Below are 23,474 nucleotides of genomic sequence, written 5' to 3'. Positions count from 1 at the left end.
CCTAACCCTGAGAACTATTTTCAGAGAGGAGCAGGCACTAGGAAACAGACCAGACCATGGGAGCTAAGAGATGCTGATACAGGCCATTGTTGTGCCCTACATTTTGACTAAATCTCCTCATTATGCCAAGTAATAGTTGTGTAGAAGGCTATATTATATGATGGAAGGTATTCCTGAAAAGATGCAAAAGAAAACAATTATTGATTTGATTCCCTAAGAATGCCAGCATTGTACTATTAAACTGTGGCAAAAAAATGCATGTAAAAGCTCAAATCTTTTTTAATATCAGAATTTATGTTTAATTTAAATCTATACCTCAGAGATATATGTTCATTTTCTGAACAAATGCCCAGTTTCCGGGGGGGGGGGTGCAGAAGGTAATGTGAATTTCTAAAGAAACCAATTTGAATTTCCAATGCTTATTTTTTAAATTTAAAAAATCAAGGTTTTGCACAGATTTTTAATTTTTTGTAGTTTTCACTTAGTGGTGAAGAACAACTAGTTTGTGCTTTGGAGTCACTGCCATGAGGTATGTATGAGCAAGAAGAACATGAAAATCACTGAGGCAGGAATAAAAAGTACAAAGATTTATCTAAGCATTGGTTGTTTTAAAGAACAATTCAGCAGCACAGGTCTCAGACAATCACAGGAGAAGCTTCACTTAAACTAGTTATAAATTCATGTTGTAGTCTGAATTTGTTCATGTTGTTACTAGTCACCAGCAGGTTGGATCCTTTCACACAGAGAGAGAGAGGGCATTCCACCCACATCAGCCTGCCCTTTCCAAAAATTCAGACTAAACAGCACCAGACCTGCTCATCACCAGAGACAGGTTTCAAGGGTATACTGTCCTCTCCCACTAGTAGAATTAAACTTCTCTGTCAGATTACCAGACAGAACTATCTGCTCTTCTGCTAAGGCAGACCAAAACTGACTGTGGCTGTGCTTCCCTCCAGTCTTACACACATACACACACACACACACACACTGCTGATTGGATGCTGGAGCAGTGTTCCCATAGGCTCAGGAGGAAAACAGCTGGTTGGCAGGGGCAGGTTAGCCTCCTGTCTATCACATGGACCCAAATTTCCTTTGGCACAGGGCTAAAAACAAGCATTTATCAGAGCAGCTTGGTGCTTAATGACAAATCCCACAAAGAATTAAAGTGGAAAGGAAATTTGTTTTCAAGCTTCTAAAGGGATTAAGATAAATAGCATGAAAATATTTAAAACCAAAAAAATATGTACTGAAAGAACTTTTATAATATAAAAGATTAACTGCATAGCATGAGGAAATACTTCAGTACCTCCAGCCGGCATCACAGATGAATACATGGTGTTGTAATAGCAGAAGTGGTTTGAATTTAAGACTATGGTAGTGATTTTGCCTGTTTTTGAAAGTCTGCATTTCTCTAAAAACTGGATGTTGTTGTGCCATTCATGACCTCAAGAACCAAATCTGTTTTTGAACAAATCCTTTGATGGTTTGAGCTTGATTTATTTATCACACCATAGCAATATATGCCAGCACCTGTTTGTTCCAGCTATTAGTCAAGGTGACACAAGAAGCACTAACACAGCCAATGTCGTTAGAATATTATTAATGCAGAAGTTAATAGTACTGTAGGTTAACTTTATGACCAATTAATCATGCAATAGAATTTCCACCAGAGGCACAATACTATACATGTCCATTTAAATTCCCAGTGCCTCCTTCAAATGACTGCCTTTAAGTTTTACTATAAATCAATGAGCTGTAGAGTTAAAATGAAACCAACAGGTTTGAGGGCAATGTTCTGAAGCATGGGCTGTATAGGGTAAGAACTCTCTTACCTCCATGGGAAACGCTTTAAAATTAACAGTGTGTTCAGAGCCACGCTGATTTTCTCTACCCCAGTGAAATCGAACATCATGCAGTTCAAATTCATGTCCCCGAGGTAATGGTCCTCCTACTAGCACTGCAAAAGAACACAAATTGCAGCAAGTGACATTTGTGGCCAGCACTTTTCTGAAAACTTTCTCAGTAAACAGCAACACAGTTATTCCTCTTAAAGATACTTTCCACATGGGCAGACTTGTGTGGTTTCCCTGTTGCTGGTGTTACTGGAAAAAGCAAAAGAGATGATGAAAGTGGATACTGTGGCAGGGAATAGAATTGCCATTTGCTTGCCACTAGTGAAGAAACTCCCATCAGCATTCCCCAGTCCTCTAACAGCGCTCAATGGGGCAGGAGGGGGGAAATGGGGATTGTGAAATGGTGACCTGACACTGCAGTGTCACTTCTGGTGACATAACTGGAAATGATGTCATCATGTCACAGAATACTCTAGGAGTCACCTGAAACTGTTGCTTTTTACAAGAGTTTTGGATGAATCCTACAGCATCCGGCAATATGATGACATCTCTTCCAGTTATGTGGACAGAAGTGACATCAGGGCATTAGAAGATCACTGTTAAAGTAAGTCCTGCCACCATAAATCTCCCAAGGATTGCTAGCCAAGGGAATCCCTCCCCCCCTCCAATTTTCTTCCTGCCAAGGGCTGGCAACCCTAGGGAGGATTTTTAATCCTAGCGAGGATTTTTATTGAATGAACTTGCAGCTATGTCTTTTTACTTAGAAGCAAATCCCACTGATTTCAGTAGGGTTTACACTCAGGTAATTGTACCTAGAGTAACAACCTTAGCTCTTTTTGCTCTGTGGCTGCAAACTTCTTTCCAGGGTAGGGCTTTCTTTTCTTCTTTCCAAGGCTATATTCTTTTATAGTGATGTTATATTCTTCTATTTACAAGGTAGAACAACTTGTTATAATGAAAGACAAAAGTTGTGTGCTTATGTCTCTTAGGTGTACATAGCCGCACCATGGGCTCTTAGGTTTTTCTTCCTTTTACACCTGAAACCTAATGCAATCTGACACACTTCAGACTGGCCTTCTTCAGTGGTCAAGCACAGACAGTACACTTACAGTGTAATCCTAAGGAGAGTTACTCCAGTCTAAGCCTATTCATTTCAATGGGTTTAGAACGGAGTAACTCTCCTTAGGATTGCACTGTCAGGCTCAGTATTGCATAATATTACAAATAGTTAATCAATGCAGGACCAAAAAGGAGTTCTGTTGAAAAGGAAAAAAAAATTATTAACAATTTGTATCCAATATCTAGTCAATGTAGATATTTTGCCTCACATCATTGTCTACAACCTTAGTAGATAATTTTAATCAGTCAATTTTTATACTGTTTTACATTTACAACTAGTTATTGGATTCATGCAAAGATGGCCATGATAAAGGACAAAAATGGGACCTAACAGAAGCAGAAGAGATTACGAAGAGGTGGCAAGAATACACAGAAGAATTATACAAGAAAGATCCCAACGTCCTTAACAACCATGACAGTGAAATTGCTGACCTCGAGCCAGACATTCTGGAGTGTGAAGTCAAATGGGCCTTAGAAAGCATTACTAACAACAAAGCGAACGGAGATGACAGTATCCCAGTTGAGCTATTCAAAGTCCTAAAACACGATGCATACATTATGTCAGCAAATTTGGAAAATGCAACAGTGGCCACAGGATTGGAAAAGATCAGTTTATATTCCAATCCCAAAGAAGGGTAATGCTAATGAAAGTTCAAACTATCGCACCATTGCACTCATTTCACATGCCAGCAAGGTCATGTTAAAGATCATACAAGCTAGGCTTCAGCAGTATGTAGATTGGGAACTACCAGAAGTTCAAGTGGGGTTTCGGAGAGGTAGAGGAACTAGAGATCAAATTGGCAACATTCGCTGGATTATGGAGAAAGCAAAGGAGTATCAGAAAAACACCTATTTCTGCTTCATTGACTACGCTAAAGCCTTTGATTGTGTGGATCACAACAAACTGTGGCAAGTCCTTAAAGAGATGGGAGCCCACCTCACAAGTCTCCTGAGAAACCTATATAAGGGTCAAGAAGCAACTGTCAAAACAGGATATGAAGCAACTGATTGGTTTAGAATAGGAAAGGGGGTTCAACAAGGATGCATATTGTCACCCTGCTTATTTAATTTATATGCAGAGTACATCATGTGGAATGCTGGCCTGGATGAAGCACAAGCCAGAGCTAAGATTGCTGGGAAAAACATCAACAGCCTCAGATATGCAGATGACACCACTCTAATGGCAGAAAATGAGGAGAACCTAAAGAACATCTTGTTGAGGGTGAAAGAGGAGAGCGCAAAAGTAGTCTTAAAACTCAACATCAAAAAAACAAAGATCATGGCATCCGGCCCCATCACACTTTGGCAAATAGAAGGGGAAGATATGAAAGTCATGACAGACTTCACATTTCTGGGATCCAACATCACTTCAGATGGTGACTGTAGCCAAGAGATTAAAAGACATTTGCTCCTTGAGAGGACAGCTACGGTGAACCTAGGCAGTATAATAAAAAGTAGAGACATCAGCCTGCCCACAAAAGTCCATATAGTCAAAGCGATAGTATTCCCAGTAGTAATGTATGGCTGTGAGAGTTGGACCATAAGGAAGGCCGAACACAGAAGAATAGATGCTTTTGAGCTGTGGTGCTGGAGAAGAATCTTGAGAGTCTCTTGGATTGCAATAAGATCAAATCAGTCAGTCCTAAGGGAAATCAACCCTGACTGTTCCCTGGAAGGTCAGATGCTAAAGCTGAAGCTCAAATACTTTGGCCACCAAATGAGAAGGAAGCACTCACTGGAGAAGACCCTGATGCTGTGAAAGACAGAAGGCAAAAGAAGAAGGGGACGGCAAAAGATGAGATAGCTTGACAGCATTACTGATGTAACTAACATGAATCTGAGCAGACTTTGGAGGATGGTAGGAGGGCCTGGCATGACTTTGTCCATGGGGTCGCAAAGAGTCGGACTCGACTGTGCGACTGAACAACAAAAATTGGATTGAGTCATATCAAGTTTCATTTGTGTACATTTTACAAATTTATCTTGTAATGCTACAGCTGAACCCATAACTGTTTTTAAATTATGTAATAAATACAAGTATTTTTTATAATTCTGCATTGTTTTCATGTTTATGTTTTAGATTTATTGTTTTTAGGAACTGGCTTCCGGATTTGCGCAAAGGAAAGAACAAAGTGTAATTTCTACAAGAAGCAAACACACATAACAGTATTTTTCACAACAATTTAGCCTTGGCCTATAGCACACAGAGCAACTTTTTAAAGCAATAAATGTGAATATCACCAGTACAGCCCAGTACACAACAGGTACTTTACTTGCTTATGTGAAAATATCATAGTGACAGAGGCCTAACTGACACAGATTGAGAGAGATACTGACTGGATGGAACAGAACAGAGAAAGTAAACATAACGATCCCTTAGCAGATAATCAGTTTAAAGGGCTTCTGCTGCTAAAGCCTACAATGGGGAAGAGGTAAAGTCTAGAGAACCCTTAAACTGGCTTCTCCAAATATAGGATTCAGCCATGTGGCTATAGTAGAGAGTGGATAATTTATGAATTAGAATTGTACCTAGAATACACAGAGTAAATTATATGGCAGTTGCAAGTGTCAAGCTAGGATGAAATAAGGTTCCTCTAGTCTAGTGATAAGGAGTGATCTCTTTGATCCTGTGGCACTTGCTATCTATTTGGGGGGCTTCTGTATATTCCTCCATAATAGAAAACGCAAAAGTTGCCGGGTAAATAAGGGTCTAATAGTTTAAACTCTTCTTTCAAGAGTAATCATGGGGGGGAGTTTAATTATGAATAAGTTGTGGCAGAGCCAGAACCCTCCCCATGTAAGATGGGACTATGACCTGTGGCACAGATTTGATCTGAACGAGTGATCTAGAAATCGATGTTCTTCTAAGTGGAAGTGAACATGTATGAAAGCCTTGACACCAAAGTGATCTAGTGTAGGAATCAACCAGCAGGAGTCTTTGAGGGGAGTTACTTTTAATTAGGTGGGCATGATAGACCTCAAAGGTGGTGGGGGGGGAGAAAGGCAGGAGGCTGGAAACTGAGGGCAGGTTGATTATTCCAGAACTTTCCCCTGATTTCTGGTGGTGACTTGAGGTAAGATGTAATGAATAAGAAATTGAACAGTGCCCGTGATATAGTAGAAGAGAGGTTTTAGTACAGTGTTTTATTTTAAATTCTTTATCGTTCATATGTTATACTTTAAAAACACTAAAATAAAATCCAACCCAAGTTTTCAGAAAAATGGACAAAAATCTAAATAAGGAATATCAGTGCAATCTGTAAAGGAAACAGTAAGACTGAATGAAGAGGGGAAAGAAAGCCAAGCTTTACTCTGTGTATGTAGAAGTTTGACTATATTAACTTTTCTCCCAGCATCAATTTTTTTTTCTTTGAGCCTGTATTAATAATATAATTTGTTTTGTGGGAAAGCTAGTGTGAAACATTTGGATAAAAGATGTTGAGGTTTCTGGTCTTTATTACTTCCTGCTGAGGAGATTTTTCATAGTCTGAGGCAAAATGCCAATTTGCCTTGGATCCTGTTTATAAACATCACCCCTTGAAGCAGAGAGTCTTAGTGCTTCCTCACAGTTCTTTCTTCCTTTGATAAAATCCCTCAGTGGGAAAATGCCAAACTGAATAAAGAAGAGTCTGGTGACACCTTGAAGACTAACTAATCTATTGCAGCAGGAGTTTTCATACACAAGGGCTTGCTTCAGTGGGTGCTCATGCTGCAATGAATTAGATAGTCTTTAAGATTCTACAGGACCTTCCATCTTCTTTGCTGTAACCCACTAAAAGAATACTTTTGAGAAAGTGGATGAAGTATCTGTTCAGTGTCTTCTGTTTGCAGAATATGCACATCTCCACCTGCTGCTACACTAAGTAACTCTCTTCATTGCTGAATGATTATTTGGAGAGAAGGTATAATTCTATGCCAGTATCCTTCATGCTAATCTCTTCTGAGATAAGAGACTTTTATATAAATGAACAATGCTAATAAGACTGGTATAATATGGATTTAAGTGTATTTTGTTTCTACTGAAAGATCATGAGATGCTAGCAGCAAAATAATATAGATCTTTTTCATACAGCCTAAGTATTCCGGTATGGCAGCTGGTCAGTTACTGAACAGTAGCGGGTTTCTGTTGGCATTTCAGACAGACCCGATTCAGTAACTGGTTGCTACCGGAATACTCTCACCTTTTCACACAGTCCCGCGGCTGTCCCGGTAGTGAGGCATGCCTGAGTCGTTACTAACAAAGAGCAGCTTCTTCCACTTTTCAACCCCTCCTTCCAGGTTGAAATCGCTATGGGGCGCTGTGTGAAATGTCCAGTATCTAACCCGGGAGCAGTTTTCGCGCCCTTTTTCACCCACCGGCGCGCGATCTCCGGCTTTTTTTTTTTTTTTGGAACGTCGGCTAAGATTGCTATAGCGCTATAGTGACATATCACAACAGCATCACCATAGATCGCCGCCGCTGAAACATGGAAACTTATCTCAATGGAGCCTAGCCATCTCTATGGTGGTGCTGTTGTGATACGACGCTATAGCGCTATAGCACTATAGAGGCAGAAAAATCTTTGCCGGACGTTCCAAAAAAAAAAAAAAAGCCGGAGATCGCGCGCCGGCAGGCGAAAATGGCTGGCGCTGGTGGAAGCGAGATAAAAGCGGAACAGTGTAAAATGGCTTGCTTCAATCACGGAATCCTACCGAGAAAAAAAACATGTGTCTGAAAACTCCCATCCCTGTCTCGGATTACTGCAAGGCGGCACAATACCGACTCCCTTCCGGCTTCCACTGGTAAGTGTGAAAAGGGCCATAGTGAATTCCAGTTTAAAAATCTTTAATTTCCTGCTATTGTAGTAATGGTGACCACTTCAGACATTCTCCAGATGAGGTGGAAATTCTCCAGATGAGGTGGAAAAAGAAGAATAAGTGACTTATACTTCATCTTCCCATGCATCTGTATCTCTTTCAAAGACTGATGATATATACAAACCCAGGAAAAGATGTATATTCTATGTCTATATCAGTAGAACTGATATCTCCACTTTGTCATGGAGATACATATGTGTCTCTTCCCTTTATATCTGGCTGTGAAGTGAGAGGATGTGTAAAACCACTCATACTTCCTCTCTTGCAGCTTCTGAAGGATGTGTGAAGCAACCCTAAATCAGTGCACCAAACCTTTGTCCAAATCTGAGCTGCAAGTTTATTATGTGGGATCTATCTATTTCATCCTCAAAATATGCTGCTGGCCAGCTGGCTACATACATAATAGAAATTTCCCCTCTTTTTCTCCAGCTACACCACAGTATTTAGAAATAAAAGGCCAAGGATACTAATGTCTGAGGCGGATATTCCACAGAGGAGGCCCATACACAAGAAAGGCCAGTTCATATGATCTGATAAGAACTCATGAACTGCTAGTTTGCTTCTGGACATAATTCAAAGTGTGGATTTTTTTACCTTTAAAGCCTCAAACTGCTTAAGGTCATCTTATTTCTGTGCCCCACCTCTCAAGGTGAAGTAGGTGATAACAAAAGACAGGGCTTGTCCAAAGACAGGACCTTGTCTGTGGAATTCTGTTTGAAAGTGTACCTTGTGCCTATGCTATTGTCAACAATTTTATTTGCTTGGGTTTTAAGTTGAGCTTCTTCCTGATCATTTTATTGTTGATTTTTCTGCCTCTATTGTTTTATATACAGTCATTTTTTATTGGCTGGTCCTGCATTTTGATGATACTCCTCTTGTGCTTTCTACTCTGACGGATGGTAGCCCTCCAGGATCTCTGGCAGAGAAAGATAGTTCCCAATACCTGAGATGCTAGGAATGCAACCTGAGATTTTCTGCACACAGTGTATGCTCCATCACTGACTGAGCTGAAATCCTACCTTTGCCTTCTTTTTTTGACACACACCCCTTTAAAGGGAATAATGAGGATAATTTATGTAGGAGTATTAAGGGTTTACACGAGGAAGCATGTAGTCACATAAAGAGTGGATTGAGTACTACATCTGCATAAATTCGGGGAGGGAAGTGTCCATATATGGGAAACCAATAATAGTGAGGTCAGCATGTTTTGGAAACCAGGGAAGAGATTGGGATACCTAAACAATTATAAATGGAGACAATTCACCCTCATGGAATTGGTGGGAACTCTAGGAATTCATCCCAACCAACAACTTGTCCTGAGCCTTAGCCTTATCTGCAACATGAGTGGAGAAAGTTACACTAACTTACATTACTGCACAAATGTCTGAGAAATATTCTAGCTACTCTATAAGTGAGAATGATTTTTGACTACTCTAAATACTGTATTTCAACTACAACTAGTAGTAGTAGTACTACTACTGCTGCTAATACTGTGATGATGACAATGTGATAGTCTAGACATATTCTTTTAAAAACTCATAAATAGTGGGAAAGCATACCTGATTTGGATTTTAAAAGGATCTGGACTGAGTGACCATCATTGATGACTTCACAATCACGGCATACAACGTAGTTTGGTGATAAACGTACTTCCAGCAGTTTAGGGTCATATTTGGCTTCTCTTGAATTCAGGTTAATAGGAGATTGGTATTCTCCATTAGCATCAGGAAAGACTAATCCCCACTCAACTCCTGAAAAAGAAATTAAATAATGAAAAACAAATGTATTTCCATATATTCACATATTACAGATTGGAATGGAGATTTAGACCAATCACTGTACAGATAAAAGTTTTATTTATTTGTTTAATTCAATTTATTGGATGTCCTTCCCTGTGAACAAGGCTCAGGGTGACTTACAACTATATATAACATGTTTTAAATTAAAGACATTAAAACCAAGTCCAAATAAGATCAGGTCTCATTACAAGATGGTGGGGGGGGGGGGAGTTATAGTTCCTGAACCTCCTTGGGGTGTTTTAGGAGTGCGGAAGAGTGTGAGAGTGCAGGCTGTACGCTGCCCCGTCACTGTCCTCAATCAAATGCATAGTTCATAGAAAAGTTCATATAAAGTTTTAAAAATCATTCTGGTCCTTCCAGCATGAAGCAAAGCAAACCTTAGGTACACCATGTCAGAAATATCTGTACACCAGGGAATGCATTTGATATAAGAATTCTTGATTTCTTAAGCAAATGGCCATTCTATGGAAACACAAAACCTCGTATTCTCCAGCCAACCTGAGATGGAGTAAAAGTTTCTTTTCAGCCACAATCATGTCAATCTATTAACGCCCAAGTACATCTAGGTGTTTTTTGTTCATTTGTTTAAAAGATATAGCCCTCTGTCACCATGTCTCACAAACAATTGTTTAAACAAGGCTATCATATTAAACATCATTAGTCCAAGTCATACCCATTTCTTTAGCTATGTTATGAAATACTGTTTGGATTATTAAAAGACAGAGAGCTTAGAAATCCCTTTATTTCACCATGGTCTGTGTTCACTGAGCAGTGAAAGAGCAACAAAAGCCATTCATCTTTGTGTGTGTGTGCAGATGGTAGCACTGTCAGGTTCTCAGAGCAACAGTGTTTGAGATTCAAATACTGCAACGGAATGTGTAAGTTATTTGTACAAAAGCTACTGTTTGCCTTACCTTCTGAAAGAGAGAACTAAAAAAGGAATCCGTTATATAGCTTTCAAATCTTTTTTACCTCAATACAAAACATGCACATTGTGGCTAACATAAATAGAATACAAGTTGATATGCTCAAATTACACCTGACACTAGGACAGCATTACCAAAATGCATTGATGGCCAGAATAAATGTGTACTTTACCTTCACACAACTTTCTCTGTCTCACACAAAGAAATATCTCCCTCCTTCAGACCTCTAGCAGCTCACAGACTCTTACCTTCCTCATAGCCCCACTCCACAGTCTCCTCTTTCTCAGGCAAGGGCTCAGATTCCTCAATGTAGCTCTTGTCAGCCATTAGCAAGTACTCAGCAGCTACTCTGTCTCTCTGAGTGCTCTGAGTCCCTCTGTGAGGCAGCTTTGCGGAAGTCTGTTTTCAGACAGGCTGTGTGTGTGTGCGAGAGAGAGAGAGAGAGTTGCTTTGTAGAGCAGCTGAGCTTGTAACTGTATAACAAACATATTCCAAAGCCAAGCTGATTGCATGTATGTGACAGCCTTTAAATTATGAAGGAAATATGGATGCATTTTTTACCTTGTGTTAGTGCTACTTGTTTTTAGATGCTGTGGTCTGAAATGGGATATTATTAACCAGTGTAGAAACTACGCACAGTGAGACAGAATATGATAAACCAAACCCAGACACTACAGACAGACGAGCAAGCTGCAAAGAAAAATAGATGTTTCAGGAGAAGACACTAAAACTAGTATGTCCAACTGGGTGGGATATGTATAACTTTAGACCTGATATAGAGAACCATATTTTAAACAAACTCACTACAGAATTGTATGGTTGCAACTTGTAAGTCCTTGTGCTGCAAAAGGGAAATGTTGCATTTTTGATGCAGATAAATTTGTTCTTACAGTATGATGTTGCTTTAGTTTTTTGTTTTGGTGTGGAAAGCTCTAGCTCCTGTAATACAAGAATGTTCTTTTATTACTAGACTACCTTTTGTCTTTGTTTACATCTTGATTTTTTTCCACATTTGGCTGTAAAGATCTATATAAACTATTTTATTTTATAGATGGTGAACCGGTAGCTCAGTTGACAACATTGTGGTGTGAGCATCTGGTTGTTTGTTTGTTTTAAAAAGTGTGGTATAACCCGACAAGAATGACACACGATATTTGTTTAAAATGTTAGTACCCTGCCTTACTTCCAAAGTAAGTAGAAAGCCTTAATGACCTGTAGGTGACCAATAAACACTTCAAGCAAAACAAGATTTAGTATCAATAAACCCAACAAATTAAAGTTAATATATCCAATAATATAACTCAAACGCCAGCAATAATACAAGCCCTCGAAATTCTATCTGTCCACCACACTTTTATTCTGCCCTTTCACCAAGAGGTTATGTACATGGTTCTGTTTTTCTACATTATATCCTCACAACATTCCTTTGAGGTATATGAGACTGAATTCTCTTTAGGAGGAAGTAATTTAGAATAAATAGGGTGGGGTAGGAAATTATGTAGGGAAGGGTTAATCACCCTTAGTGTCTCAACTCTACACCTCTCCCGAGGTTACTTTTCTAGGCCAAAAACATAATTGGGTTCTACTGTGTGTCCTAAGCTACTGTGGGTACTGCAGAATACCCAAGGGCAAAATGTGTATGTATGGCCTTTTAAGAATGAAGGCAGGATGCATGTATTTTTAGCTATATACTACTAGAACAATGTTGGGGCAAAGTTTTCTCTAAGCTGTGCTAGGGGGTGCTGGCACACAAAATTTTAGCTGGCAGCACAGGATTTTTGCCTCAGCCCACAAGTTTCCACTCCATTGAAAAAAATGGAGGATGGGAGCACCTCCATCTGGGGGCCATAGAATTGGACTCGTTGGTTCAATCTTTTTTAAACTGGGGGGGGGGAGTGAGGAGAGGCACCAGGAACACATTTGCTGCAAATCTGGTGCCTTGACCTCAAAAAACAGGCCCCCAGAGCCCCAGATAACATTGGATCAATTCTCCATTATAGCCTATGAGGCCCATAGGCTACAATGGTGCTGTGGAAAATCAGTTTTTAGGTACTTCTATTAGGCTTTTCAGTATGATTTGTAAGCTGCCTTGAGTCACAGAGGAAAGTGGGATATGAATATTTGAATAAATAGTAGGTTGAGTAGGTTGACAACATTTAAGCAACTTCTTGCTTGTTATCTTATGCACGGTTCTTCAGTGATTGTTCCTCCTCTGTTATACTACCTGTAATGTTGGTTATCATATTTCACATTTCAAAACAGTGGATTGCAAGAGTTCCTCCCTCCTCAAGCGCTAATACGTTTTTTAAGGCTCAGCACAGGGCAAAGGTCCGAGGCCTGGTCTACTACATAGAGAGAACAACTTTTTCAGTAATGAAATTTGACTGGATTCTGTTTTCTCTTATAATATTTAAATTATTCTTAAAATATAGTTCAAAAGAATTCATTCTGAAATTTTTACAAGGTTATAGAAATAAACTTCTAAAAACTAATGTATGCGATAGTCAAATGTAGGCTGACTCACACTTTAATGCTACTAACTTTTTTTGCTCATGAGGTAAAATTTTTGCTCACAACACTGTGGACATTAGAGGAAACATTGGTGGGGGGGTCCCTTGTTTTACAGTTTGATACTAAATTCAAAGCCAATTGTGAGAGGAAACACTCAGAAACAAGAAATATAATATATTAACATTGGCAAGATGTGTGCAAACGTTTGTTCCTTAGAAGAAGAAAAACCAATAAAAAAGGAAACAATATCCCTGTAACACTGAGAAGGGACTATAAACAAACCTAAGGAGCATTAGGTGGCAGAATTGCTACAAAAAGATGATGCTGTTATAGAAACGAAACAAGGAGCATGTTCAAGAAAAAGAATGATCCAGAATAAAACCACAGTCACGAAGCTTTGAAACATCATTCATCTAATCTTAATGAAGCTGAAGTCCAGATGGAATTCCTGAAGGAATTAGGAAGATTAATCAGGTTATGTCAAGACACTCTTGGCTCCTGTTGGTCTTTTTTATTGAAGGTGGTCAAGTGAGAGATTAAATGTCATTTGAGGAAACAGTAATATCTTGCATTACCACACCTGTGAGAATCTGGAGAATCAAGTGAAACAACCAAGGGCAGGGGCAAAAACTCATATCACATGGTGAAAGAATAAGGGACCAGTAGCACCTTAAAGAATAACAAAATTTGTGCTACTCTTTCTCTTTTCCGCAGCTACAGACTAACATGGCTACCCATCTTGATCATATGTGTGTTATTTTTGAAACCAAAAAAGAAAGGTGAATTGGAATAGTTAATTTGCCACCTAACCTGGTTCCTGTTATAATAACATATATGCAATATCTTTTTTTTTTAATCATGGTATTTTATGGGCTATTTTTAAATAGAGGAAAACAACTTGTCCAACACATGAAGAAGACAAAGCACTGCGTATCACTGGTAAGGAAATAGTGCTCATTTTGTGAGGATCAATGTACAGCAGTGATTGCAGATTATTAAAACCATTACCCAAAAGTATCCCCCTCCAAAAAAGATGCAAAAGTTAATCTATTTTATTCCTAATAAATATTTAATCTATTTTATTCGTAATATACATTAAGGAGCAGAGAGAAAATCAAAAGTAGGTTGAGGTGCATAGAAAGGAACACTGTTACAGCATGCAGGTCCACGACAAATAGGCGATAACAGGTGAATAATATAAACAGCTATGTCTGCCTTTCAGTTGGAAAGGACCAATGTGACTATACCTTCCAGCGTCTGTGCCTGTTCCAGGATTTTGTAAGTGCAGACAGACATCACTCACAAGCTTTGCTCTCACCCATCCCTTTCTCCCCTACCAAAACCATGGCAACTCCAATCAGGGGACAATGAGCTGTCTATCCCCACTATTGTCCATGGCAGGCTGTCTGGGAAATGTTTTAGTTTCCATTCTCAAGAAGTCAGGCCAGGCTGTCTGAGAAATAGATTTCACTTTCCCCATCTTGCAAGCAGCCTTGCCTGCTTTCTATAGGAGTCAATGAGACGCCAAGATTTGGGGGTGATCCCTGAGGGAGAGCAGACTTTGGGAAGGGAAGGGACTTCAGCAGTGTACAATGCAATGGAGTACACCCTCCAAAGCAGCCATTTTCTCCAGAGGAACTGATCTCTGTTGTCTGAAGAGCAGTTGTAATTCTGGAGGATGGCTACTATAAGCAGGGCTGGCACCAGGGTTTTTGGTGCCCTAGGCCCCTAGATCCTCCCCCACCCCTGCTCCTTCAGCTGGAAGCACAGATGTGGGAAGGCAGAGCAGGGTCAGTGGGGCGGCATATGCGCTCAGAGGTGCTCAAAGTCTTCCTTCTTCTGCCACGGAAGCCTTCCACAGCAAGGGAGGGCAGGCCCTGAGTGCCTCAGAGTGCACCCACCACCCTGCTGCCCCTGGTGTCCCTTCCCCACTATCGCCCACCCACCCTGGTAGGCATCAAAGCAGAGGAGGGTGGTGGAGAGGTGGGCAGCAAGGGCAAGCATGGTGGTGATGGGGAGTCGGCACTGGGGGAGACAGGGGGCATGTGGAATAGGGAGGGGTACCCACCAGCCAGCCCTGTGGCCAGGTGGTGCCCTAGGCAGCTGCCTACCTGACCTACTGGGACATGCTGGCCTTGACCATAAGTACTGGTGTGCTTGGTGCTAAGACACATTGCTCAGTCTCTCATATCCAGCAGAGATAAAATGCAAAGTGCTGACTTACATTTCTTCATAGTGCTGTGAATTTGGTTACTATGAATTGTTTTATCCTGTAGCCTTGGTCTACAGAGTCAATATATCTAATACATACTGAACGCCATCTAAAGCAAGAAAACATTAAATATAAGAACATAAGAGAAGCCGTGTTGGATCAGGCCAATGGCCCATCCAGTCCAACACTCTGTGTCACACAGTGGCCAAAAAAATTATATATATATACACACACACACACTGTGACTAATAGCCACTGATGGACCTCTGCTCCATATTTTTATCTAACCCCCTCTTGAAGCTGTCTATGCTTGTAGTCGCCACCACCTCCGGTGGCAGTGAATTCCACATGTTAATCACCCTTTGGGTGAAGAAGTACTTCCTTTTATCCGTTTTAACCTGTCTGCTCAGCAATTTCATCAAATGCCCACGAGTTCTTGTATCATGAGAAAGGGAGAAAAGTACTTCTTTCTCTGATTTCTCCATCCCATGCATTATCTTGTAAACCTCTATCATGTCACCCCGCAGTCGACGTTTCTCCAAGCAAAAGAGCCCCAAGCGTTTTAACCTTTCTTCATAGAGAAAGTGTTCCAACCCTTTAATCATTCTAGTTACCCTTTTCTGCACTTTTTCCAATGCTATAATATCCTTTTTGAGGTGCGGTGACCAGAATTGCACACAGTACTCCAAATGAGACCGCACCATCGATTTATACAGGGGCATTATGATACTGGCTGATTTGTTTTCAATTCCCTTCCTAATAATTCCCAGCAGGGCGTTGGCCTTTTTTATTGCAATTGCACACTGTCTTGACATTTTCAGTGAGTTATCTACCATGACCCCAAGATCTCTCTCTTGGTCAGTCTCTGCCAGTTCACAACCCATCAACTTGTATTTGTAGCTGGAATTCTTGGGCCCAATGTGCATTACTTTGCACTTGGCCACATTGAACCTCATCTGCCGCGTTGACGCCCACTCACCCAGCCTCAACAGATCCCTTTGGAGTGCCTCACAATCCTCTCTGGTTCTCACCACCCTGAACAATTTAGTGTCATCTGCAAACTTGGTCACTTCACTGTTCACTCCCAACCCAAATCATTTATGAACAAGTTAAAGAGCATGGGACCCAGTACTGAGCCCTGCGGCACCCCACTGCTTACCGTCCTCCACTGCAAAACTGCCCATTTATACTCACTCTCTGCTTCCTATTAAGTAGTCAGTTTTTGATCCACAAGAGGACCTGTCCTTTTACTCCATGACTCTCGAGCTTACTAAGGAGCCTTTGATGAGGAACTTTATCAAAAGCTTTCTGGAAGTCAAGGTAAACAACATCTATTGGGTCTCCTTTGTCCACATGTTTGTTCACCCCCTCAAAGAAATGTAACAGGTTAGTGAGGCAAGATCTTCCCTTACAGAACCCATGCTGAGTCTTCCTCAATAACCCGTGTTCATCAATGTGCCTACTCATTCTGTCCTTGATAATGGTTTCTACCAACTTTCCCGGTATTGAAGTCAGACTGACTGGCCTGTAATTTTCCGGATCTCCTCTGGAAATATGATTAGCCCAAGACTGTTTTAATTGTTCTTAACTGTTTTTAACTATTTCATTTGCTTAGCTTAACTATTTAATTGTTCAATTGTTATGATTTTACTGGTTTTGAGCCGCCCTGAGCCTGCTTTGGCGGGTAGGGTGGAATATAATCCAATAAACCTTAAACCTTGGCTGAGGCTCCTTCCTTTCCTGGTCCCCTGGGGAAGAAAGGAAAGAGCCAGAGCTTCCTCTGCCCAGTTCCCTGGATCCCATGGGAGAGACACAAAGAAAGCACCTTTAAGACCGAGCGCTAATGTTTTAAGGTGTTTTTTTTAAAAAAAAGAAATTGTGTTTGTGTCATTTATAAAGTTTATATCTCTGCTATTTAATCTTATTAGGTACACACATGGCCCAGCCAGCCTGACAAGGTCTCATTTATGTCAGATCTGGCCCCCATAACAAATGAGTTTGACACCTCTGCTCTAAAACCAGTGAGAAGGATAACTAACCGCTGATCTAACAGAGGATGCTACCATGAACTTCAGAGCTCTGCAAGAAATGAAAACATTTTTTAAAAAAAATTGCATGCATGCTTTAATGTTGCGTTTCCTGCATAATAATTAACGATTTATAAAAACATTGATTAATGGAGTTCCAAAATGGCAGTAAACTGTCAACAAGCTTGAAACAAAACCACCAATCTGAGGAAATACAGTATCATCTCTATGAAGGCCATGGCTCAGATATTATCAAAAGCACATTTCTCACTGAATCTGCATTTTGTAGTTGAATGAAACAGCAGTCTCTGTTTCTTAGAAAATTTTGTCAGTATGGGAAAATTATATCATTAAAGCTTGCCAAGATATCCAAGATTTAAATTTGAAATTTCAGCATTCAAAATCTCAGTATTGGGGAAGGAAGGAAGATTGCTAACCATGGTAATAGAAAATGGGAGCCTACAATATGAGGAAATAAAGACGTACTAAAATTCAACAGATATAACAGCTCAGCAGTGAACAGAGTATCAGAGCCAAGTCAGACAAGACACTGAGGAAATCTGGCCCCTACCTGAAGCTGGACATCGTCGTCGTGCTTCAGGAGGGCCACCTTTACCTTCCTTGGAAGGAGGAAGAGCAGAGCTGCAAGCTGCAGCCGGGTCCTGGCAGAGGGAGGAGCCAGTTTGAATCAGCTGACTTTGCCCCCACCCTCTCATTCTTGCCTCATGCTTGCACTGAGAGGGAGCAAGGATCAAGTCAGTTCTCTCCTCCTGTCTAAGTAGGGACATAAGGAGCATCAGGGAAAGCCTGTCTGAGTCAGCAGGGAGTGCTCAGTGGCAGAAGGCTCTGGGCAGCTCAGATCACATTGGAGGCTTGTGGCAGCTGTGGACCCATTTGGATGGCACAGCTCATGGCATAGGCTTGGACAGTGCTGGTGAAAGCTTCCCTCTTTGACGGTCTGTTACCTTCTCCCTCTGGACCCTGGGTTTCTTGGGAGGGGGGTTGGGGCAGCACGCTCCACTTCCCACATTAAAGCCTTTCTGTGGAGATGGTGATTAGTTTCTTGGCACTCTTCGAAGCTGCAGCGGCCATGAGGCTGGTGGTGCTCCTTCCCACATTTTCCTGCAAGTAGCAGCCATTTTCTTGTTTGTGTGAGGCGGGGGTGGCTAAACTGCAGCTTGGGAGCCACACTGGCTCTTTCACACACATTGTGTGGCTCTTGAAGCCCTCACTACATCATCAACTGGCTTGGAGAAGGCATTTTTTTCTTTATGTTACTTCTCCAAGCCAAGCCAGCTGGCAGCTTGGAGAATGCATTTAAAGTTAAAGTTGCTTTCTTTTCACCTCTCCTCCTTCCACACATCTATTTGCCTTCCTTCCTTCATCCTTCCTTCCTTCCTTCCTTCCTTCCTTCCTTCCTTCCTTCCTTCCTTCCTTCCTTCCTTCCTTCCTTCCTTCCTTCCTTCCTTCCTTCCTTCCTTCCTATTTGCAGCTCTCAAAAATCTGGCATTTATTCTATGTGGCTCATACATTAAGCAAGTTTGGCCACCTCTGGTGTAAGGTTTTGCCCAAGTTCAATCATGAAGCTCCGTAGGTTGCTTCAAAAAAAAGCTTTAATGATGAGGCTCAAAGCAAGCATTAATGGCATGCATTGCAGTGTTACCGGCAATGCTTTTAAGTCTCTTATTTTTATGGGGAAATTAGCTAAGAGACTTGGTAGAGCGAATTAGGAGCAAAGATCTTTGCTTTCAATAATATGGAGTTCAGGTTTTCAGCCAAGAATAGTCCAAGCAATTGTATTTTATAATGTTTTACTCAAATAAATGTAGGTGTTGCAATACAATCATTCCTTTACACATAAATAATATAAGCATACACACAAAACCTAAGAAATAAAGAAGTGAGATATAGCAGAGTCAAAGGGAAAACACACAGGGCATACTACCTTCCCAGATGTGCAGAGGTCCATTTGGGACCTTGTAGATGAAGGCATGCACAGCCATGTGCCATGACTGAGAGACCACCACCCCCATTACTTAGGGTAATGGAGGGGGAACAATCTGGTTACATGGTGTCCAGGCAGGAAGAAAGAGAGCAAGCATAGCTTGCAGTCCTGTACATAATCTTTGGAGGGGGTGAGACCAACCCAGAAAAGGGGCTGGCTTGTGTGGTGGGCATTGGTTAGTCTATTCTGGGTATCTGATTGGGTGCCCACCTTAAGCCAATGAGTAGAGCAGACTCTGGTCACATGGATGGATCTTCAGGTAACAATAGTGGGGCTGATTTAGTAATGTCATCCCAATAGGTTACAAAAGGTCAGGATATGTATTAATGGTTTGAGCGGTTCAGCAAAGATACCCACTGGAGAGAGGCCAGCATAGAAGACAAAGAATCTGCCCAAATATCAGACATTACCATAGCAGTAAACAAACAGAAACTGAGTTGCAGGAAGAGCCAAGGAGGTGGCTGATTGATCAGTAGCTGAGAATTAGGGTGTGAACAATACATACCAGCAGTTCCCATGTTATTATGCATCCTGTTTGGGCAGAGGTGTTGGAGGGGGAATGGGTGAGATTACACTGAGAGACAGAATTCAGGCGCCAACCAGAACAAGCTCTCTGTGGGGGTCCACTCCACCCTTTTAGATGGAATGTTGTCTTGGCCTGTCTTTGGTCGGACTCCATTTAGTTTACCAGAAAATAGGAGACCCTCTCTCTCTTTTTTTCTGCACTGGGGTACTCTGTTTGTAGCAGGCAGCACCTCTCAGTAACAACAGGACCAAATCATTGCCAGGTCAGACTGCTGCCTCCAGGTCTCCAGCCACTGGTCAACCTGGCACAACATCTAACGCTATGGGAACAGGGCAGCCCTGGACTTGGGGCCCTTCACTGCCTGCCATCCCAGCACCCTGGGATGGATTTCCTAATTAGCCACCAGCAATGGCTCCTTGAAGAAGAAGATATTGGATTTATATCCTGTCCTTTACCTTCTTCCCCCACAACAGACACCCAGTGAGCTGGGTGGGGCTGAGAGAGCTCTCACAGAAGCTGCCCTTTCAGGGACAACTCTGTGAGAGCTACAGCTGACCCAAGGTCATAACAGCAGCTGCAAGTGGAGGAGTGGGGAATCAAACCCGGTTCTCCCAAATAAGAATCCACACACTTAACCACTACACCAAACTTGGGAGGCTTGGAGCTATCCCACCCCTTGGACTAACCCTTATGTGGCAGTACCAGCTAATGCCATGCTTTTGGGGGATGTAGCATTACCATTAGGGGATCATTTATTGCCTGCAAGCAAGGAAAAAAATTGTAAAGGGTTTGTTGACATGTTTTCCTTCTGTACCATGAGCTGGAAAAGAAGAATAAGGATGACTTAGATGCAGGGGTCGTTTTGTAGAAAAATAGGTGGTCGAGCTCATCCAGGGATTGTTATGCAGCTGCACATATTATTCAATGGACAAGGAGGTGAAACTCTCAGAAGGAGGGGGTTGAACTCTCAGAAAGGTTCAAAAGCTGTGCTCCTGTGAGCTCCCATTATATCTGAGGCCTGGTTAGATGATAAGGACAAGGAGAAGGTGAAGAGGCATAAAGTAGACAGGACCTGGGCTAATTGGTTGTCCTTTGGGATGGCCAAGATAGATCTCCACTTAAGCTGGGGGGGGGGTTGGGGGGATCTCTAGGGCTTATCCTGAGCACTGTGTCTGCTGGACAAGAGCCACTTGGAGTTGGCTCCACTCTGTGGCAAGGTGTCTCATCAACTGTTCAGCAAGTGAGGGGTCTAGGAATGACCTCTGGCCTTGACCATGCTGCCAATTAATGTTTACCCTTGCCATTGAGTTTTAAATAAAGTGACCCTTAATTTATCAACTTTTGGTTGTCTGACTCTTTATTCCGACAGGGGTGCAAATAACCAGCATGTCTAACATGCAGTGTACCAAGTCAAACGCACTGCCTGTCTTCAAAGAACTGTGAAATTCAGATCTTGATTTCTAATCAATACATACTGTACTGGATATGTATACTGGATGAAAGGTAGTGATAGAGTAGTGAAAAGAGGCTAGTGAGGAAGAAAATGGTCTGTTTTAGTTATTGAAGAAGCTGCCTATAACTAGTTTTGCTTAGCAGTCTCCTAGTTCCCTAAAAATTCCTTTCCTCCCAGCATTGCTTTCAGAGAAGGAAGGGGGTTTCCGGTTTCAGCGTGATGCCAAACAGACGTGTTCAACAGGGCTCTGTGAGAACGCTCCGGACCGCTCAACTTTGGGGGTCTTCAGGAACTTGAAAACCCATTTGAAACCCAGTCGGGGGTTTCTAGAGGCAGAGGGCTGCTTGGGGAGGCAAGTATTGTGACGGGAGTCACAAACTGAGCTTTCCCTTTCCACTTCCCCGTGCCCGGGTTGGGCGGACACCATTTCAGTGAACAGATGCGATTGCAGGAGGGGGGGGGGGGAACGGGGAGATATATAGTATTTTTCTTACTTTAAAATTGTTCATGGTCTTTTGTTTGTTTTTGTTTCTTCTGCATGCTTCCATAAAATCTCGAGCCAATCCAGTTATTTGGGGTGGAGTGTAGAGACGGAGAGAGACACAGAGAGAGAGACGGAGAGAGATGGAGAGAGGCATGGGGGTTGGTGACAAAGCTGGCAAGTGTGAGCTGAGGCAAGAGGAGGCAGTGGCGGAGAAGAAAAAGCAGCTGAAAGATGCAACGGCGGAAGAAGACAGTGGAGCCGAAAGTTGGAAGAAGAGAAGGAAAGAACATTTAACCTAACATTTGACATTTAAACACTTAAAATGAGAATGAACATTAGAAAGAAGGAAAGGAGAAGATGAAGGACGGAGATTTAGCAGTAGAGAGAAAGCAGATGGGAGGTGGATGAAGAAAGAAATTTGAGACTGAGACTTCCGGGATCGGAAAATGGCAAGCTGAGCTGCTTTCCTTAATGGGGGCAGGCTGGCACTTCTGTTCGGGGTAGTAAAAGGCAAATTATTGCCTTCTGCCTACTTTTCTCAGCTAGAGAATTGTCCAAGATATGCACAGATACTTTGAGGAGACTTACCTTGGCTGAAAGGGAGTCCCGGAAGGGGCTCCTTTGAGGGATCTCCAGAGAGAAGTTGCATCTTCATCATCTACAAAAGTTTCCAGAGTCATTTATTTGACTTAAGCTCAACAGAATCCGAGTCTTCTTTTACAACTTTAAACATCTAATCTACAAAAGACTGGTGTCGATTTGGATAAACTACAAAAAGAAGGTATTGATCGCTATCTTTTCACTCCAGGACTAATTAAAGCTAAACAAAACAAAATTAAAAGGTGGGAGTTGGATATAATGGAAGCCTGAAAGGAGAAGAAAAGGGGCTAAATTTGAACTTTGTAAATCTAAAAGACTGTGCTAAAAGGAGAAAGGAATTTATTGTTTAATCTATCTGCGGTTGAGGAAGTAGCCCTATCATCATAGATCTGCAGCACTCACAGTCAACACAGGAAGTACATCAGACATCGCGAGATTTCTCTACCAGTGAAATGAGACTTAGTGGCAGGAAAAACAGGAAGTACCAGAGGAAGAAGAAGGAAGGAAGAGAAGTAAACAGCCTACTCTAGGATTATAATATCAGAGAGAAACATTGGTGGCTATTGTTGGGAGGACAAAGTTTTAACAACGTTTTTAAAGTGACTGGGACAATAAAAATTGGTGGAGTTAATTGAGTTGGTAATTTTAAAATAAGGACTATTGGACAGTGGTAAAGAAGATTTGAATTGGATAAAGGGAAAAGAAGGAATTTTTTTTAAAGTGAAGCAAAAGTCGCGACCGCCATTTTGGGGAAAATAAAAACTTTAAACATTAATATCTGAGCCTGGGAGGCCCAGAGGATAGTGAAATTGGGTTCATTGGAAAGGGCAAGCTTCACTTTATTAAACCTGATGGTCCAAATTTAATTTGGGGAGATAAAAAATTTTGATCTTTTTTACATGTCATATCCAAAGCAAGTTCGTGCTAGGTCTGCTTCAATGGAGAAAATGCAAACCCAATTAGATGCAATGGAAGCCATGATAATGAAGGGGGTGAAAGAAATGATAACTGTCTCTAAAAAAGAAATAAGAAAGGATATTGAAGACTCAAAAAAAGAATTTAAAAAAGAGATAGAGAATCTCAGAAATGAGACTGTAGTGAT

At 41.4% G+C, this 23,474-nt stretch overlaps 1 protein-coding gene across 1 annotated transcript; it reads right to left on the bottom strand.

The window, feature by feature from the left end:
• Positions 1-1,745: 1,745 nt before the first annotated feature.
• On the bottom strand, positions 1,746-10,957 carry LOC132575526 (carbonic anhydrase-related protein-like). The gene is made up of 3 exons (XM_060244340.1): positions 10,803-10,957; positions 9,389-9,580; positions 1,746-1,957 (listed from the first exon to the last, which is right to left on the bottom strand). The coding sequence occupies exons 1-3, from the start codon at positions 10,879-10,881 to the stop codon at positions 1,746-1,748; spliced, it is 483 nt and encodes a 160-aa protein (XP_060100323.1). The 5' UTR covers positions 10,882-10,957.
• Between the last annotated feature and the right edge of the window lie 12,517 nt (positions 10,958-23,474).

This window comes from Heteronotia binoei, chromosome 7 (genome assembly GCF_032191835.1).
Source record: "Heteronotia binoei isolate CCM8104 ecotype False Entrance Well chromosome 7, APGP_CSIRO_Hbin_v1, whole genome shotgun sequence".
NCBI lineage: Eukaryota > Metazoa > Chordata > Lepidosauria > Squamata > Gekkonidae > Heteronotia > Heteronotia binoei.
This window is presented reverse-complemented; position numbering and strand designations above follow the sequence as displayed.

Coding starts and splice junctions, on each gene's coding strand:
- LOC132575526 (XM_060244340.1), bottom strand. CDS start 10,881: ATGGCTGACAAGAGCTACATTGAGGAATCTGAGCCCTTGCCTGAGAAA. Junction 9,581..10,802: donor GGAGTGGGGCTATGAGGAAG/GTAAGAGTCTGT, acceptor TTTCTTTTTCAG/GAGTTGAGTGGGGATTAGTC. Junction 1,958..9,388: donor CCTTTTAAAATCCAAATCAG/GTATGCTTTCCC, acceptor GTTCTTTTGCAG/TGCTAGTAGGAGGACCATTA.